This window comes from Nymphalis io, chromosome 13 (genome assembly GCF_905147045.1).
Source record: "Nymphalis io chromosome 13, ilAglIoxx1.1, whole genome shotgun sequence".
Classification (NCBI taxonomy): Eukaryota; Metazoa; Arthropoda; class Insecta; order Lepidoptera; family Nymphalidae; genus Nymphalis; species Nymphalis io.
In genome coordinates this window covers 3621013-3641405 of record NC_065900.1, presented here as the reverse complement: position 1 = coordinate 3641405, position 20393 = coordinate 3621013, and the positions used below count along the sequence as shown (strand labels likewise).

General features: G+C 31.1%; 2 protein-coding genes across 7 annotated transcripts in view; both read left to right on the top strand.

Annotated features, from left to right (window-relative positions):
* The window catches only part of LOC126772788 (peripheral plasma membrane protein CASK), a 279482-nt gene extending 267302 nt beyond the window's left edge, over nucleotides 1–12180 (top strand). For 4 of the 5 annotated variants that reach the window (XM_050493364.1, XM_050493367.1, XM_050493366.1 and 1 more), the window contains 10 exons: nucleotides 421–585; nucleotides 1599–1667; nucleotides 2034–2063; nucleotides 2594–2692; nucleotides 2812–2950; nucleotides 5022–5141; nucleotides 5642–5752; nucleotides 6265–6372; nucleotides 7033–7208; nucleotides 7617–12180. In XM_050493364.1, the coding sequence (XP_050349321.1) occupies nucleotides 421–585; nucleotides 1599–1667; nucleotides 2034–2063; nucleotides 2594–2692; nucleotides 2812–2950; nucleotides 5022–5141; nucleotides 5642–5752; nucleotides 6265–6372; nucleotides 7033–7208; nucleotides 7617–7796 (1197 nt within the window). In that variant the 3' untranslated portion in view covers nucleotides 7797–12180. The remainder of the gene's footprint in view (nucleotides 1–420; nucleotides 586–1598; nucleotides 1668–2033; nucleotides 2064–2593; nucleotides 2693–2811; nucleotides 2951–5021; nucleotides 5142–5641; nucleotides 5753–6264; nucleotides 6373–7032; nucleotides 7209–7616) is intronic. The other variant, XM_050493365.1, reaches the window with a different exon arrangement.
* A 1671-nt stretch (nucleotides 12181–13851) lies between these two features.
* On the top strand, nucleotides 13852–20193 carry LOC126772833 (vacuolar protein sorting-associated protein 72 homolog). 2 transcript variants are annotated; one of them, XM_050493433.1, is made up of 9 exons: nucleotides 13852–14099; nucleotides 14601–14724; nucleotides 15245–15374; nucleotides 15582–15758; nucleotides 16217–16292; nucleotides 17576–17685; nucleotides 18295–18451; nucleotides 18828–18983; nucleotides 19699–20193. In XM_050493433.1, the coding sequence occupies exons 1-9, from the start codon at nucleotides 13969–13971 to the stop codon at nucleotides 19889–19891; spliced, it is 1254 nt and encodes a 417-aa protein (XP_050349390.1). In that variant the 5' UTR covers nucleotides 13852–13968; the 3' UTR covers nucleotides 19892–20193. The 2 variants fall into 2 exon arrangements, with proteins under 2 accessions (XP_050349390.1, XP_050349391.1); XM_050493434.1 differs by having other exon boundaries at nucleotides 18310–18451; nucleotides 19699–20191.
* The last annotated feature ends 200 nt before the right edge of the window (nucleotides 20194–20393 follow it).

Sequence of the window (20393 nt, the reverse complement as noted above, 5' to 3'; positions counted from 1 at the left end):
AGAATGAAATAATAGTAAATTATTGGCTTGAATCAATAAGTATTAATTCTTAAATGACTTCCTATTTCGTTATAATTCGTATAATATACGTTACATGTCGTTCGTTACAAGATGTAATTTCGTCTGTTAAGTAACTGATAGTCAAATCTAGTAACTGAGTTTTGAACAAGTTTCTTCATTTAGCAGAAATTTATACAATAATACAATTCAATCTAGTAACCATTTTTTTTTTCGCTTAAGTACCTACATGGATTAATAGTTTTTTTTTTAATTTACTAAAGCGAGTTCAACTCAGTACATCACATAATTGAAATTACCTTATATATAATATTTTTACGCCATAGAAGTATTATTTCAAAAATTAAATTTCTATCAAATACACTAATAAATACGTGTCACGAAATCAAGTATATATTCCAGGGTATAACGTTGAAGCTAGCAGATGACGGTCGGTGCATCGTGGCACGCATTATGCACGGTGGCATGATTCACAGACAAGCTACATTGCACGTTGGCGATGAAATCAAGGAAATCAACGGGACGCCCGTCGCTAACCAGTCTGTTGCACAACTTCAAAGGATGCTGGTATAAAAGATATTATGATTAGCTTTATAGTACAGATAGTCTATGATGCGGCAATCACTGCCTTATTTGTCTCGTGGGTAGCCCTTTTTCATAGCTTTATGATATATAAATATATTCATAATATAAAAAAATATATATTTGGTTTCACTTGTAAGCCTGAAGCAAGCCGAAGACCACAGTGTTCACAGTTCATACTCTGCCCCTGAAGGGATGTAAAGCCGTTCTGCGTCTGAACTCATTCCGGTTGGGTTGGATTTGACATCCCATTGTATAATGTTAGCTAATAGATATGGCAGTTACATTTCTACACTAGGATATGATCTGCGCAGTTGGCTAGTCTCTATTGAGAATTTCCACCGGTAGCGAAATTGGTCAGGAGGACATCATCAGTCTTTTGTGTTAATTATATATCGTTTTCTTTCAGATCGCGTGTCTTCTTAGAGTGAAGTTTTTAATTAGAAATAAAAAAAACCTTCTATACAGATTATGTATAAATAATTACTTTTATCCTCCTCGTTGGTCTCGGGTTTACCTTATATCGCTGTTCGCGTGAATCTTAACCGATGATCGTGGGTCCAAACCCGGGCAAGCACCACGGTTTTTCGTGTGTTTAATTTGTGTTATAATTCATCTCGTGCTTTACGGTGAAGGAAAACATCGTGAGGAAACCTGCATGTGTCTAATTTCATTGAAATTCTGCCACATGTGGATTCCACCAACTCGCATTGGAGCAGCGTGGTGGAATAAACTCCAAACCTTCTCCTGAAAAAGGGAGAGGAGGCCTTAGCCCAGCAGTGGGACATTCACAGGCTGTTACGGTCAAGTAATTCTCAGTGGCAGCCCGGAGTTATTTAGCGGTGTAACAGTTATGTATTAATATTTAATATGTAAATACATTTTATACAACCGGCTCGGTATACAAATACAGGACCTTAGGATTTGCAGCCTTACAAGATTATATTTTATATGTAACATTGTTTTGCCACTGACTAACAAAATGAATCGACTTACAGCGAGAGGCTCGCGGCTCAGTAACGTTCAAGATAGTACCGTCGTATCGATCAGCTCCTCCACCTTGTGAGGTAACATACTTTTATTATTTTATTTTTTTATATTGAATTTAATTAATTACTAGTGCTCTTGGCAACCCTCAGTGCTCTGTGTTCTAGGAATGCTGTGCATTTTGCTGAAAATTTATTTAAAGAAGGCAATTTTATTAATACTAGAAATAAAAGTGTGTCTAATGTAGTTTCTAATTTAATCTAATTTATTTCAAATAGTTGTGTGGCACTAATGCGTGGTTTTGAGAACTAATAAAACTAAAGTAGTTGATTTAAAAGTCGGCAAGCGCACATAAATAACCAATTACTGCTTGTCCTTAAAGCATACTGGTTGTGAATAAAAATAAATATAACTAAAACAATATTTTTTTATTTTCTTCTAACTAGCTATTCCGGATAAAGCCTTCGCCCGTGCTAGTAAGTAGCGATTACCAGAACTGTTGCTACATTATGTTGTTTTTTGTTTGTCACATATTTGTTTAATTGTTTTTATTTATGTTATTTTTGCGTTTTATTGTTCTCATCCGGGCATGGCTGCGCGTCCTCCGTTTCTGTGCGCTTGTTGTTCTTTACCATTGCTCCATTATCTCATCGGTATTGACATATTCATCTAAACTACTAACAAGTTTCATCCATCAATTTTGCGTATATCATATTCATAATCATTTAACTCATAATTTATTCTACATACAGAAATAAGTTTAGTATTTCCATAAATAAATATAATTAGCGTCATTGCAAAATTTTGAGATTGGAGTATTTGATTTAATTACATAGACAAAATTACTTTACAATATTATATATTACTAGCTTGTATGTAGTTATAGTAATCAATGGCGGTAATGCTATTTAAAAAAAAAATTGGTTATTAAAATGATTATTAAAAATATTTCGAGTAATAGTTGCGTCTTCTGTGTAACTGAAGTAATAATAAAAAATACTTTCAGATATTTGTAAGAGCTCAATTCGACTATGATCCTCTTGAAGATGAGCTGATACCTTGTGCTCAAGCAGGCATAGCCTTTAACACCGGAGATATATTGCAGGTACGAAAGAAACTAAAATTTAGCTTATTATATAGAATATAAGTTAGACCTGACGATTTCTATATTTGGTAAAGAAATAACATAATATTTTTATCTGATAGAAAAAGTATCAATTTCAGATTATAAGCAAAGATGATGCTCATTGGTGGCAAGCTAGGAAAGATGCTTCAGGAGGTTCCGCTGGTCTCATCCCAAGCCCAGAACTGCAGGAATGGAGAGCAGCTTGTGCAGCGGCAGAAAGATCTAACACTGATCAAGGTTTCCATTTTTTTAAATCTTTTTTGCCTTTACATTGTGTGTTTTTTGCTAAAATAGGAAAATATGGTGTTGCTTGGTGCCTGTTTATTATGGTCAGACACAAAATTGATAATCGTGGAAACGTTTCAATTATTATAAGTATAATTAGTAATGCCAGAATGACCTCAAACGATAACTGTACAATTTGTTTGTTTTTGTGTATAAACAACATTTTGCAATTAGTTTTTATGTATAACCGTTCGGAATATCTCATCAGCAAATGTTTCATTAAGGCTAATAGAAATCTGAGTACAAAACGATATTGTTTTACCAAAATTGGCAAATATGATGATTAATAGATCAGAAAATCACTAACTGAAAAGTGAATCTTTGATTAATGTTGGTTGAAATATTAAATTGTTTTCTTGTATTCAGTTTTCATTAAAGGTCCTGTTAAGATTATTTTTGTTATTATAACAGAAATTGCCTGATCTGTTTTCAATTCATTTTGAATTTCGTGTACGATGTGTTTACTTTAATTAAAACTTTAAGCATTAAGTTCCTAGCTCCCTTGTGTTGTTTTAGGATGGAATAGTTATTAAAAAAAAATCATCCTGTCTAATTCTCCTTAGAGGAAAGCTCGCTATAGCAGTGTTTATATATGACGTAATTCCCGTCAAGGAGTTTTATCTATCTATATTTTACAATTTCAATTTTTATTATTTCTAAAAAATCTTATATTATTATAATTTAAAAATATAAATTTGTTCATATTTGCAACTTTAGATTTATGTGTTTGATGGATTTTCATAGTCATCTTAACATTATAATATTTATTTCAAAATATTAACATTTTATATCTTTCTTTCAAACATTAACGTCTATGGACAAATCTACAGTTGGTATGTAAGGTTTTCTTTTATTTCGCCAATTAAACGAGTTTCCTATATAAATGAATGATTATGACGTCATAAACCCAAATATGCATGGTAATAGTCACTTCAACCCCGATAATAATTGATTATAACTATTATCCCTAGTTAGGTACAAAGTTTATGAAGCGTGTAGATAAAATGTAAACATTTAATACATTGTGATATAAAGTTGCCAAAGAATTGCGGGAGTTTGTTCGGTAATATAATTTTCTTGTCTTTTGGGATTTGCTTAGTCAAATGTCTACACAATTTTGTTTCATTACGCTTTAAAAATTTGACTCGTGTGTTCAGCTTGTAAATGTACGTTCCAAGGTAACTGGTCATCGGCCAAATTATATAACAGAATATTCTTATTAACGATATATCATGGATTTATTTTAAGTTTCTTTGAACTTATATTTCGTGTTCCTATTTATGTAAATAATGTTTTTTTTTTTTTTTTCATTACTACAAACATGCGTATTTGTGTTCAGAACAAACATCGCTTACTGTTCTTATTAACGTAGTATTATAATAAATGTATATTAGTAATTGTGAAAGTAAACATTTAGACCCATTGGCTAAGCATCCCCCAATGTGTGCCCTATTTATGTAGTGGCCCTCATACTCCATTCCGTTGCGAGTTTCGTTTGCATGATCGTGTTGTAATGTTGTGCGGCTAGGAGCTGAAGGCTGCGTGTCGCATACCGATGGATGCGAGAATACAGGTAACTTATTTGACTTATCGATAGATAATTTTCTGATTCGATAATGTAAGTTCTGAATAATTCGAGACGTTAATTATAAGGCTAATAACAGTACCAGTATCAGTGTAAAGTATTTCGTTGATTTTATTTATGGTATCTAAGTATATGCGAAGGTCATGAATTATCAGATTGTTGTATAGCTACTAATTCTTTATAATTTTCTATTGAGATAATTTTACTTTTTTCTTAAACGTATAAAATATTTGACCATTTACCATCAATGTTTTTAATTTTATTTAACTAAGTATTAGATTCGATCCTGTTGCTGTTCAAGTATCAAGGATATTCAATATAACAAATCGATATTAGTGAACTGTTCACTTATTATGTTTATTATATTAAAATATGGATATTAAAATAAATTTCTTTCAAATATTTTCTAATATATTTTACTTTCTATATTTGTTACAGTCAATTGTTCGATATTTGGACGAAAGAAAAAACAAGCTAAGGATAAATATTTGGCGAAACACAATGCCGTCTTCGATCAGCTCGATGTTGTTACTTATGAAGAAGTTGTTAAGCTTCCCTGTGAGTTATCGTTCTTTTTTCTTTTAATAATCTTATGTATTAATTATGTTTCGTTGATCATTAATTTTATTTATTTTGTAAGGAAACATACAATGTGATGATATAGCATGATAATGTAAAATGATACATACATCAGCTAGATTTCCTTCCAATTTCTTTCCAAATAATTTAAAGATTTAGATTACACAATCACTAAAATTTAACAAAAAAAAAACATATGTAAAACCACATAGCAAATAGTGTAGCAAAGACAACATTTTATTTAACCATATAATATTAATTACTTAATGAAAACAGGCTACATTGACAAATTACAAAAAAAAAAAAAAAACTAAAAGATAAAATATTATTCATACATAAACTAATATATTATATTTTTATGTTATTTATTTTTTCAAATTAATATAAATATATGAATATACCTTATAAAAAATTTGGTATCATATGAATATGTTTAACAAATATTAGCCATTTAATAAAATGACCTTTAAAAATTTCAGCTTTCCAACGAAAAACCATAGTTCTTTTGGGTGCACATGGAGTTGGTCGTCGTCATATCAAGAATACGCTCATTGCGCGTCATCCCGACCAATATGCCTATCCCATACCACGTAAGCTATTTTTGGTCTGGTTCTCTTTTGAAAGGTCCGTTGTTTTTTGTAACTTGCACACTAAGCCCATGGTTCAAATATGGATTGGACCAATATAAAGTAATTCACTTATTATATCAAGAAATTCTTAATAGCATCTTAAAATGGTAGTCGGTAATGTTTAAGCTCCGGTGCCTTGAGAAGTCGTTGATCCTGCCTGAAATATTTCGGGTCTTGTCAGATATGCCGTCCATGCTAGAGTGTAAAAATTGAGGATGCACTTGTGTTTTGCGCACACACTTGTTTACTATAATAATTATTTTTCGACCATATTGCCTGTATAATTGGCGAGTCTCTGTATAGAATAACCGCCGTGGTTACACGTGTATTGCCGCTGTCGAAAATGTAACTGAGGGTCGAGGGGATAAAATAATATATTTTACATAATATATGGTGCAATTGCGGGCTGTTACGTAGTAAAGTGACTGTTACAATGCTTCAAAACCTAAAAAAATATCGTTTTCTTTTTTTAGATACGACTAGACCACCCCGTACTGATGAAGAAAACGGCAGACATTACTACTTCGTTACACACGATGAAATGATGGCCGATATTGCTGCTAATGAATACTTAGAATATGGTATTTTAACTTTTAATCCACGTGAAATTTGATCAATACAATTTTACACTTGGAATACTCACTCAATGGTCACTCAATTTCAATTGACCCCTCAGCAGTTGTTCTGCTGAATACGTAAATACTTTCTATTGCCGAGTTTCAGTTTCGAGGATAAGTGAGCCGGTATATTTATAGGCACAAGTGATTTTATAAATGTTAATTATAAAACTTTCCTTAAGGTACACTAAATAGTTCGTCTGTTTTCTATTACAAAAAAAATATGTCCACGATTTTCAATTAGATTTGTGATTAGATTCAGGTCAAAATATATCCTGTAGTACTATAGTTATAAAAGACTGGTGGGACAGCTTTTTGCAAGCTCGTCTGTAAGTACCACCCACTCATCAGATATTCTACCGCAAAACAGCCGTACTTGGTATTGTTGTGTTCCGATTTGAAGGGTGAGTGAGCCAGTGTAATTACAGGCACAAGGGACATAACAACTTAGTTCCCAAGGTTGGTAGCGCATTGGTAATGTAAGCGATGGTTAACATTTCTTACAATTCCAATGTCTATGGGCGTTATATGCTCGTCTGCTTTCCTATTTTATAAAAAAAAGAACTGCAACTACTATATTGTGGTAATAGAAATGATATATAATATGAATGATATGTTTTCCAGGAACTCACGAAGACGCAATGTACGGAACTAAACTGGAAACCATCCGTCGTATCCACTCGGAGCGTCGTATCGCCATTCTGGACGTGGAGCCTCAAGCGTTGAAGATCTTACGCACTGCGGAGTTCGCGCCTTACGTCGTGTTCGTCGCTGCACCATCTTTGAACAACGTCGCTGATGTAAATTAAATTTATTTTACTATTTTTCCCTATTAGCCTTGCCTATATACCATACATTGGAAGCTCAGTGGCTGATTTTATGGTTAACAAGTCATGACCATCACCATTTCAAACTAATAAATATTAATAAGCTTCACGAAGCTTTCTATGCCCTCGGTTCTGCATATTTAATAGGATACTTAAGTGGCTTTCCTCTTAAGGTTGAGATCACACCTGCTAGCGTTAACCTTATACTAAACTCAGTTATGCTAATCATTATTTTCGAAGAGATGATCCTATATACATAAATTACGGTCATTACACAATGTTAAATTTTAAACTAATATTTGCATACTTAATTTTATATCAAAAAATAATCTAATAACTGTTTTTTGGGTGCATTGATTTTTTTAATAATTTCCATTTCAGTACGATGGGTCTTTGGAAGTTCTGGCTCGGGAGTCCGACCAGCTGCGCCGGACGTACGGCCACTACTTCGACATGTCCATCGTCAACAACGACATCGACGACACGCTCGCCCAGCTGGAGGCCGCGCTCGCGAGGATGCGTTCCTCGCCGCAGTGGGTTCCCGTGTCTTGGGTGTATTGACCTACCGACTGCTACCTGTAAGTCACACTGGCGTTCTGAAATAGACTTTATTCCGCTAGCCATACAATTACGTTTTGAATGTATCGACATGTCGCATGTTACATTTTGGAATTTCAAATTAAAATGGTTACCATTTTATAGACTTTATTCCCATAATCTTACATTTTCGTTTTCAATTTATCGACATGTCGTTTGCTTTTAAATTGTATTGAAGTGGTTATAGAGTTACAGCTATAGAGTTCCATTCTTATCCACTTTTCGTTTTCACCTTAACAAAGGCTTAATCTCACTCTAATCTCAATGTCGATCTAAATAGACTTTATGTTCCTGTAATAAAGTTTCATTTCCAATGTATCGACATGTCTATTGTTACACTTTAAATGTTTCTGTTATTTTAATCTGTCGACTGTTACGTTTCTCCTCTCCCTGTCGATCTGAAATAGACTTTAATACCCAAATATGTATGATACAGATTATAAATTGACATTTTAACTTCGATCGTTTGTTGACATTTTGTCAGTTTCGTTGTTTTGTCATATTTCACGACCTTACTTATAAACGTTGTTTAGCGGATGATTAGGTTTTCTGTCTTTCTTTGTTTTCTGTCTTTTTCTTTCGAATGTCAAATCAATAATGACAGAAAGAGCGAATTAAGTGTTTTACTAAATAAAGCCGCTAAGCAATAATTTCTCAAAACAAATTGCAGTATTTTCATTTGAATACCAAAATAATATTTCGACATGTCGATTTTCATTTGTTTTAAGCTAAAATAGACTTTATAATTATTTATTAAGGTACAAATTCATGTGTAATATTTAGTGCCATATTTTATAATGATACCGTTGTTTTTTTGTATATGTTAAAATACGTTGCAGAAGAAAATAAAGTCTATTTCATGGATAGAAATGACCGAGGGACTAATATTTAAAAATTGAACATTGATTATAAAAATACAACGATGTTTTAAAGAATAAATAGAGGTGTGAAGTCTTTCGTCACAAGTTAGAAAATTTTCACACTTTAAATAATTGGCACACTGGCACATTGGCAAAGTCTTTCGAATTATTGTAACAAAAAAATATATATATCATTTCAAAATCCATTATATTGAAAATAAAGATTAAGGGTATGTTTAGTAAAAAAGAGAATGGGCTTAGATTAATACAAAAAGCATGTTAAAAGACCTATTTTATTTGTTACTTAACCAAAAAGTATTATATTTTATATATTTTGTGAATAAATATCGTTATTATTTAATTATGTTAATTTATTGTTCTTAAATTATTGTTTGCGTGAAAACAGTTTAGTCTTAATTTGGTGCAATACCGCTCAAAACATTTTTGTGCCAAATAATGCTATCACGAGAATATTTCATCACACCGTTTCATGATTTTTAGAACAATGTACATAATTATACATTAGTAGGTAATTTACAAGGAGGGAATAATGAAATAATACTCTTTAGAGTGTACTGTAGCTCAAATGTTAACTTCGATATTTAATTGTAAGATCTATCCTATTATAAGTACCGATATGGTTGTCCAACTGAGATACAATATTTAAAAAAAAAACAAACAAAGTCAATTTACTTTAGACCTTTATAATATCATGTGACTTTCTTAATCTCGAATTATAAACAAAAGACGATGTTGCATAATAAATAAAAAAAACTTTAGTATAATTATTAATTATTTATAACGAATATAATGACTTGTACGAAGAAATATGATGTTTAAATGGCAACATTGCGTTATGATAATGTTAACTGTGTGAAAAATAAAAGAATATATAAATATAACATCTATTGTTTCTTAGTTGGGAAACTTTTTGATTATTATATCACAGGTTTTTTGAAGTCACAGGGTCGGAAAGAACATTGTAGTGTATCGCTATTGGTTTAACAATTTATTTATTTATATTTAAACTGTAATTTTCCTGAAACTGTAACTGTAAAGGAAACGTAGTTGTTGATATCTTTGGAGTAATAATCTTTCATTTTAAAATAATATCGGATTTTTAAGTATTTCGTTTTAAGATTAAAACATTGATTGATTTATTCCCCTTTCCTCGATAATATTAACTTTATAAGTATATTTATTATTTCAATAAGGCGATCAACTGAACCGTGTTTTGGGATTTTTATAAAAATTACAATATTTTTAAGGCAATGATAATAGTGTTAAAATTCTTGTTCTATTATGGGGACTTTTTATAATTCAATTTAAACTTTTCATGCAAAAAAAAAATACAAAAAAATATATATTATTTTAAGTTTTTGATCGCCTTTTTGAATATTCATTCAATTACTCGCCTTTTGCACATTTGCATTCCAGTAATGATACTACCTTGTAGCTGAATTTTACTATATAATTCACTTTCACTATTGTTATTTTAAGTAGTTTTAGGGAGTAAGGTCAGAAGAAAAAATTCTTACATTTTTGTTTGAAATTTTAAGTGCGGGTTATTTTACCTCGTTTGCTCAACGCAGTAATCCGGCTGCTCAGGTTATTAAACAAATATAAACAAATAATATTTATTCTTCCTTTTTTAGATTATTTATTTAATAGTTTTTCTGGTATTTATATATGCATTCGAATACTCGCACTTGAACATTTCGATTTGATTGTTTCGTCTAAAAAATATTTAAAATTTATTTTGTTTTTGTTACTAATGTTATTTTAAATTATCACTATTTAATCATGAATATTCGTAACAATTCACTAATATTCAATAAAATAATAATTAACTATAGCTATACAGTTACTTTAAATATTTGTTAAAAATAATGTTTTCAAATCTTAAAAAGTTTGATAATGTAAGGAGTCAGGTAAAATTTAATGTAGTTAAAATTAATATATTATACATGAATTTATTAATAGGTGTGTGACGTAATGGTGTGCGAGTAGCACTGGTTTGACTTTGAATAGTATTGCCATATTAAAAAATAATTTATTATACTTTAGATATGAAATTGCGATTAGTTTATTGCATTATATTTCTATTGAACAGACGGTAGATGAGAAGTAATCTACGAATTCCGTCGTTCATACATCGCTTAATCTAATATATATTATTATATAATAACAAATATATGAAATATGAAGCAAATTATATCTAGCATAAAGAAATTTTATTTACTTAGACAATTCATTCCCAATATTTGAAATGTAGGTATTTATTTATTTGAAAAAAAAAGCTATTTAATAAAATAAATACAAAAAATACTATTTATGAATATGTATGACATATAACGTACTTATTGTTTCTTTTAAACGTTGAATAGAAAATATTAATTTAATGCAAAGCATGTTACAATGTTAACACACACTTATCATAGATATATCGTATTTAAAAAGGTATGTGTTTCATAGATTTTTAATTTTAGTAGTCATAGACTAATTCGTTGGACTGTATACCGTCGTATTAATGAACACTTTGGTGTCGATCCTTTTGTACCCAAACTCTTAAACTAAACGAATCTAACAGGTCTATAAAATACTGCTTTCTCCTTTTCCCATGCGAAGTTAAAAAGGATAGCAATTATGTCAATCCTGACAAGTCTTAAGTTAAGAGTTTGTGTATAAGATTATCGGTATATATGTCATTTATATGTTTTGTCACTCTCTTACAGATATAATATTTAAGTAAGGAAGTGTCATTAACTACCATGACGCATAGAATAAAAGATGAAATTCATTTTTTTCTCTGTTAGTGCTACTCATATATGAATGAGTGAGAGTTTATCTATGTATGTAATAGTTATAATATTTAAATAAGAGTATTTTCAAATATGTATACATCACAAATCTATCTGTACCTTAAACATTCCATCACCGTCTTTTTGGTTATTTGTTTTTATTTATTTATTGACTTATCGAGTCACTAGGAATGAATATAAAATGAAAATAATTATATTAGAACTGTAATTGAATAATTTTGTTGATTATTAATTATTGTTTCATACTTAAGTTTGTGTTTTTTTTATTATAAGTTTCATCAGAATTATTATTATTGTTATTTTCCAATGACATTTAAAAAAAATGTAGAGGAATATTTGGAAAAATATAAGTTAAGGTCTAAACTGATGTTGAAACGAAAGTAAAAACGGCAATGAATCGTACCTAATAGCTACCTATTAATTTTTAAAATAACAGTAATGTAATATCTACTAAATTTAAAATTGTATTCAATTGATATGATGATACATAATAATATTGTATTAGTATCAGATTCATACCGATAATCTTAAATTGCATGCAAAATTGAAATGTATTTAAGGTCGATGAAATCTGTAAACTAGATTTTTTTCCAATAACAACTAATGATGACTGAAATAAAACCTTAATATAACTGTTAAAAATTGAATAAAGAGCACAAAATATTATTTTTGTTTTATTTTACAACTGGCAACTCCATAACGTGCTAATAAAGAATACAAAAACTGTCTTCGTAAAACAGGGTACAATTTAATATGACCCATAAACAGTTTATTTTTAATAATATATTATATTTTGTTCACTTAAAGGTACAAGGATCTCTGAAATAAAACCTTAATATAACTGTTAAAAATTAAATAAAGAGCACAAGATATTATTTTCGTTTTATTTTACAACTGGCAACACCATAAAATGCTAATAAAGAATACAAAAAAAAACTATCTTAGTAAATAGGTAACATTTTAATATGACCCATAAAGTTAATTTTAAATAATGTATTATGCTCGTTTGTTATCTGTAGAATATCCACACATAATACACGAACATATTATATTTTGTATAATTAAAGTTACAACCTGTAACGTACAAACTTTAGATATAAAAAATTCCAGGCGATTTTCTAATAGGTCTTCTATATTATGCACTACAATCAGTTCACCTATTCGACTTACCCATTTATATTATAAACACATTTATTCAGATACAAATAAATTACTAAGTTCAGATAACGACTTCACTAATATTGTCAATTCAATGACAAAATTGTAATTGTTTATTAATTTGTATTTTTTCTTATGGTTGGAATAGAGTATAGTAAATCTTTGTTTTACCGCTGGCTTCAATTATCTCATGCATTTTTTTATGAATTAAAAAATTTACCGGGCGTCCTATGTCGGCCGTCGCTTAACACTTGGTGGATGTAAAATATCCAAGATCTCCATTGAAAGAATTTCTAATTAAAGGAAATCAATCAATAAATATAGAGCAAAGTACATAAAAACATAGTGTTGCCATTTTTTTTTTTTTATAATAATAAATATTAACAAGGTATATAGTATACACTCACGATGGTATAGAGCAGCGGCGGAACGACAATAGAATATAATGGTATAAGAGAGCGTCATGCAGTTTGCAATCACGGCATCGAGTCACGCCACCCAAATACATGAACATAGTTTTAAAAATAATATAAAAAAATATTATATCAACGATCAATGTTCTCAACCTGATCTTCCTATCAGGTTGAGAACATTGTGTTAACATACTGGACTTCGAAAAACTAACATAAAGACCAAACGAAAACAATGAAATAATAAAAAAGAAAAGGAACATTTCTAGGTATCGCTTTGTACTGCGCCCCACCGCTCCTATAAAAATCCTTAACACTGAAGAGAAGACAAGAATCACTTACCGTACTTAGTAGAGTAGTTTTAGTAAAGTTTTGTTAATTTTGTTAAATATTTAATCAAATTATTTTTTTAAAGTATTTATTTTTCAAATATTTTGACTTACGAGTCAGTCTTACACCTTTCACATCAAAAATTACATCTTACTTCCATAAGTTACTTCTATATTTGTTATGTAAGTATTTTTCTTCTTTAAGATTGGATTGTGGACTAATACTCGAACTAAAAACGAAATATTTCAGTCTTCAATTTGTGCTCGCTAGTAACATATCAGTTTCATTTTACATGAATAATATAAATAAATAAATATAATTGTCAACACCATTATAGCGCACCATAATTTGTGTTTATTCATTTATCCTGGCAATGTTTCTAATGTCATCAAAATCCTATTGGACAATTATGTCAATGTCAAATTTTGTTTATATATAGTCTAGTTCGCGTTTGTTATGTTTGGAATAGATTATTTGTCTTAGTCTTTAATTGAAACTAAATAAGCTTAATACGAATAAGAAATAAAAAAAAAACTATTTGTACAATAGTTTAAAAATGACTCAAAGGGAACGCCGGTCTAATGCTGGCAATCGCATGGCAAAGTTGCTTGATGAGGAGGAAGAAGACGATTTCTATAAAACAACTTACGGCGGCTTCCAAGAAGTGGAAGAAGATCGAGATTATATGTAAGTTTTTAATAGAGGTCAAGAATTAATCGGCACGGGATATTTACTCCAAAAAAATTTGATATTGACGTTAAATTACGTAAACATAGCTTAACTGAATTTATATGTGAAATAGTAAAAATCTGAATTATTATAATTTCTTTAGTACATGCAGATACATCTTACTTATAAACTCAATTAAATTAATAGAAATTTACACAAAAGGCAAGGACAACATGTCTGTGGAGATTAGCTTAATTTACGGAATTAAAGTTTTGCCGCTATTTTTTTTTTGCTTAGTTAATTCGTTATAAATAAATAAAGATGATTTTATATATACCTCATCTATATCATCAATCTTTATCATATTAAAACTTTAAAAAGTTTTACATAAGACATAAATTCTAAAATTAGATTTTATTTAGGTTCAAATGTGACAGAAAAAATATTTAAGTTAACCAATATTGCCATAAAAAAATGCAGCCCTTAGTGTATAATATTATGTGAATTTTAATACTTTAGACAGGAAAAAGAAACTGAGGATGTCGTAGACTCCGATTTTGATATTGATGAAAATGATGATCCAGTTTCTGACCATGAGACAGATGTAAAAGAAAAGCGTAAAATTAATACCAAAGGCTATAAGGTATGTTTATAGAATAATATTTATTACTGTTCGGGTTCTATCTAGTTGTGTCATCTTAGGGATAGGGTTGTACTATCATCGTCATAGTAGCAAGCGAAAGCAATCCCATGGCTCTCCTCGTTAAGACGGAAAGCTCATCGTTAAGGATGTACTCGGCGCTTTTGACTCCGGTGAGCCCCACATACCCCCCCACTGTGGGGAAAAAGTGTAACGCATTTTTTCAGCGTTAAAAAAAAGGGTTGTATCGTCAATGATTTAATTTGAAAATAGCATTGATATGTGTGTCAGTATAATCACAGTCACATGTGGTATAAGCATTGATTGAATGGATCTCTTGATAAGTCTCACATTAACAATAAAAGAATTGGTTTATTGTTACAGTGCCATTATCTATACCCTTATCATTAGGAAGAAAATTCGCTTCTGCCTTCATATAATGAATAAATAATTCCAGACATTTGTAATTCATTTTGAATCTATAAATAAATAATGCATAGTTGTATTTTTATATTAATTTCAGGATCCTAATAGAAAAAAGAAATTGGAAAAAACAAAGAAGGTTCTGACAAAAAAACCAAAAGAACCTAAACTAAAGGATGATTCGGAGAAAACAGAAAAAGTTGAAAAGTCATTCTTCGATACTTCTATAGGTTTGTTTCATGTTTCTTTTAACGAATCAAACAAATTATATTTTAATATGGTTTTATATTCTCATTTACTAAGTTAAAGTATCTGAAAAAATTATATTATTAATAAAAAATAGAAAAAACATAACTTAATATGTATGCCTTGTTTTGAATTTCGTAATATATGTACGGTATAGACAGCAATTCTAAGATACATACAAATATTTCTAGAGAGAAAATCAATAAGGCAGAGCACAGCAGTGAAATCAGCGGAAACCCAACAAAGAATTAAAATAAGATCAGAATTAAAAAAGAAAAAACCGAAAAAAGTGGAAGAGAGAGTATTAACTCAAGAAGAACTGCTTGAGGAAGCACTTATTACTGAAAAAGAAAATTTGAAAAGCTTAGGTATAATATAAGTCATATAGATAGATATATATTGCTAGTAAATTATAATAGCATAGCCGAGTGGCTAAATGGATATAACACATGAATTGCAATTAAATGGTTTCGAATATGAAGAAATACTACTGGTTTCATGTGCTGAATGTATCTTATACTAGGCGGTTAAGAATGATAACTTGCCTTTCACGCCGAAGATTGTGGGTTTGATTCCCACCCAGGACAGACATTGTGTGCATGAACATGTCTGTTTATCCTGAGTCTGAAGAAAAGTAGTATATGTAGTATATCAGTTGTCTGGTTTCCATAGCACAAGCTTTGTATAAGCTTAATTTGGGATCAAATGGTCGTGTGTAAAGAATGTCCCAGGATATTAATGTATATATCTCGAGGAGACCCGTGTGCTAGGTGAAATTATTTAATATTGTGATGTGACAATAATGCTGTGTTTTTGATGTTTCTAGAAAGATTTGAGCAAAGTGAATTAGAGAGAAAAAAGATCAGACCGATTAAGAAATCTATTACTGGACCAGTTATAAGGTAAATAGCAATTAATTTATAATATTTTATAGTAGTATAAGATAAAATATATCGGAGTTATTTGTTAAATTACCTTTGACCGTGAATGTTTCTTTGTGATATCTCTACAAAATTGCTGCTATTCAAGATTCAGTATCTTAATGTATGTTATCATCATATAATTTCTCAAACAATAAGTAAGTTTTGACAATTAATAATAATAATAATAATAAAATCATTTATTTCGACCAAACAAATACTGGTGGTAGGGCTTTGTGCAAGCTCGTCTGGGTAGGTACCACCCACTCATCAGATATTCTACCGCAAAACAGTAGTACTTGGTATTGTTGTGTTCCGGTTTGAAGGGTGAGTGAGCCAGTGTAATTACAGGCACAAGGGACATAAAATCTTAGTTCCCAAGGTTGGTGGCGCATTGGATATGTAAGCGATGGTTGACATTTCTTACAATGCCAATGTCTAAGGGCGTTGGTGACCACTTACCATCAGGTGGTCCATATGCTCGTCCGCCTTCCTATTCTATAAAAAAAAACAGGGATCATAAATACAAGAAAATTTATGTAAAAATACAAAAATTATAATAATAATATTTTACAGATTTTATGTATTAACAGCCGAGATGGCCCTGTGGTAAGAACGCGTGAATCTTAACCGATGATCGTGGGTTCAAACCCGGGCAAGCACCACTGAATTTTCATGTGCTTAATTTGTGATTATAATTCATCTCGTGCTTTACGGTGAAGGAAAACATCGTGAGGAAACCTGCATGTGTCTAATTTCACTGAAATTCTGCCACATGTGAATTCTACCAACCCGCATTGGAGCAGCGTGGTGGAATAAGCTCCAAACCTTCTCCTCAAAAAAAGAGGAGAGGAGGCCTTTAGCCCAGCAGTGGGACATTCACAAGCTGTTACGGTTATGTATTATAAATTAGATTAAATAATTTCGAATTAAATCATATCATATAATTAAATCAAAATAAAATTTGAATTAAATCAAATCAATCACATTAAGTTACAATAAATTAAATAAAATAAAATAAAACACCTAATATTTAATTGCGATGATATATTTTAAAAATTATGACAGTTCGAAATAATTTAAAGAGTGAGAGCTGAATTTTATATTTTTTAAATTTACGTTTACTTAAAAGATATTTTTTAAGTTAACATAAATTTAATTAAGAAAATAAAAATTAAATTTTAATTTTAATTTTATTGTTCTAAATTTATGTTAACACAAACTTTAAAATAAATCCTATTAGATTGTATTTATTTGATTTTCAGATATCATTCGTTCTCAGTACCGCTAATAACAGAAATAACTCCCGAGGAGAAAACTTGTATCACACCAATTACGGATATCAACCTCAGTGATATAATAAAAAGTGAAGAAGGTAATTAAATTTCATCATTTCAAATTGTATATTAGTGAAATATGAATATACTGATGACTGAGCATTAAGCCAAACATACTTTGTGGTAACGCTCCTGGGTAGCTACCACCCACTCATCAGATATTATACCGCAAAACAGCAGTACCTGGTATTGTTGTGTTCCGGTTTGAAGGGTGAGTCAGCCAGTGTAATTACAGGCACGAAGGACATCTCAGTTCCCAAGGTTGGTGGCGCATTGGTGATGTAAGCGATGGTTAACATTTCTTATAATCCCATTGTCTAAGGGCGTTGGTGACCACTTACCATCAGGTGGCCCAAATGCACATCCGCCTTCCTATTCTATAAAAAAAAAATACCGCCAAACAGCAATATTTGGTATTGTTGTGCTCCGGTTTGTTGAAGTATTAGTAAGGGACATAATATCTTAGTATAATGCTGCGTTGGCAATGCAAGAATTGGTTATTGGTTATTTCAGTCAACGCCAATGTCTATAGGCAGTGGTGACCGCTTACTATCAGTTGGCCTATTTGCCTACCTATTACATTATTAAAAAGATACTATATTTGAAAAACGTTGCTCTCAATTTCTTATTATATTACTTCCTTGAAGATGGTTTTTTTTCAGATTTACTTGGTCAAGATCTGAGTGACTCCAATACACTAACTGAAGCAAAGACTGAGACGGAGGAACCCAAAGGCGAAACAAGTAAAATGGATGTGGACTTTGTCGGACCAGACGAAGAGATCAGTATTGAAAATGTCACTATGTATGTACATATTTATTTATATACAAAAAACGATTAGTTTTATCTAGCAGACATAATTCTGAAGCTACTATTGGCTTGTTACTTACGGATTAGAGGGTTACGGAAAACATTTGTGTAACCCAGTATATTTTTATATTGTTTTTTTTTTCTCTCTTTTATGGCGTGTTGTGTTTATGTATATATTTATTGTTTCAATAAAAAAAAATATCAAGTATACCAAAAACGTTATATTTTTTAAAAATAATATCCGGGCTTAAGTCATAATGTATAATGCCAATATTTTAGGCAATGTCCTCCTTAGATTGAAGTAAGCATGGATTCGAATAATTTTAAGGTTTGGAAATAATATTTAAAATAAATTTAATTCTTCTTACAGGAAGGAAGAAAAGCCAGCAAAGTCAAAGGAATGTATAAAATATCACGAAAGAACGTTAATTTCTTTTGAAAATGATTTAAAAAATAAAGCATTCAACGCTTGCTTCCCACAAAAGAAACCGAAGAGACGAAGGGAATTACTATGCGCTGTTACTAAGTTAGTATTACATGTCAATTATATTATTTGTAGCTTCATTTAAGCTGCCTCGTTGGACTAGTGGCTTAATGTAAGGGAATTGAACCCGGTGGTCCTGGGTTCAATTCCCAGGTCAGGCCAATAAAAAGTTATTGGGTTTTTCTGTCAGAAAATTCTCAGTATCATCCCGGAGTCTGGAAGTTGGCATACTCTTGTGCCTCGGAAAACACGTAAATCCGTTGATCCTGCTCCTGAACTCCTTCCGGTCGGTGCGGATTGCCGTCCCATCGGATTATGAGAATGAGGGAATAGATAGTGCGCTTGTGTTTGCGCACACAGTTGGCTAATCTCTCTTGAAATTGGCCGCCGTAGCCAAAATCGGTCTGGAGGACATTATTATTATTATTATTTATAGCCGAGATGAATTCTAGGAAGTCAGAATACCGTTCAAATTTGGATGAATTTTTAAGTGCTTAATTTGTTTTATGTGAATTTTTACTCGTGATTTGTTACTGCGTTCCTTTAAAGATATATAATAACATTAACAACGTAACATTTTGAAAAGTGAATCAAGTGATATAATTGCCAATTAAAAGTATTAATTTTCATTCAACAGTCGAATTGGGGTGCAACGTTTATGTAACGTTTGCGTGAAACGTTTCCGTCGCAAAATTTCACCTAAACGAGTTGCCTGTACTTTGTGTTTTTTTTTTCAATTTTTTTTTTCTACCGTCAGACGCCCCGCCCGCTACATCGACCCCATAACGAAGCTGCCGTACCGCAGCGTGGACGCGTTCCGCATCATCCGCGAGGCGTACTGCCAGCAGCTCGAGGCGCGCGCCGACCGCAGCGACCCGCGCCTCGCCGCCTGGCTGCGCGCGCGCCGCGCCTCCGCCACCTCCGCCTACGTGCAGATACACATCAAGTAGAACGTGCAAACATACATACATCCCGCTACCTGACTTTTATTTCCCCCACCACCCCGCTACGCGCAATTACGGTTTTATCCCATGCAACTGTATGAAAGACAATCATTATATAAATTTTGTCCGATTACAGAATATTTTTATCATATAATCATTTAATTATCCATATATGGAAGCCTATACCAAAATATGTTTTTTTATGTGGTGATCGTTTGAAGGGTATAAAAATATGCAACGCCATCTAGCAGCGAGTTATAACAAAGAGGATATTTTAAGAAATCAAAAAATCAGTTACATAAAAATACATTAACAACTTTTATAGGTGTAATTTAATATCAAAACGACATACTCGTAAATATTTTTTTATATCGTGTAAGATAAGAATTCGTAATGACAATACAATATACTATTAATTAATCTATGGTTCTATGAGTAGTCCATATTAATGTATGCTCCGAACCGGAATAAACTTCTAATTAATTTCTTATCAGAATATATGCTAAAA

Bases quoted from the DNA above. Each gene is read 5' to 3' on its own strand.
- LOC126772833 (XM_050493433.1), top strand. From the start codon at position 13,969: ATGACTCAAAGGGAACGCCGGTCTAATGCTGGCAATCGCATGGCAAAG. The intron at 15,759-16,216 runs GTATAATATAAG...TGATGTTTCTAG, and splicing joins AGAAAATTTGAAAAGCTTAG to AAAGATTTGAGCAAAGTGAA. The intron at 17,686-18,294 runs GTAATTAAATTT...ACTTCCTTGAAG, and splicing joins TATAATAAAAAGTGAAGAAG to ATGGTTTTTTTTCAGATTTA.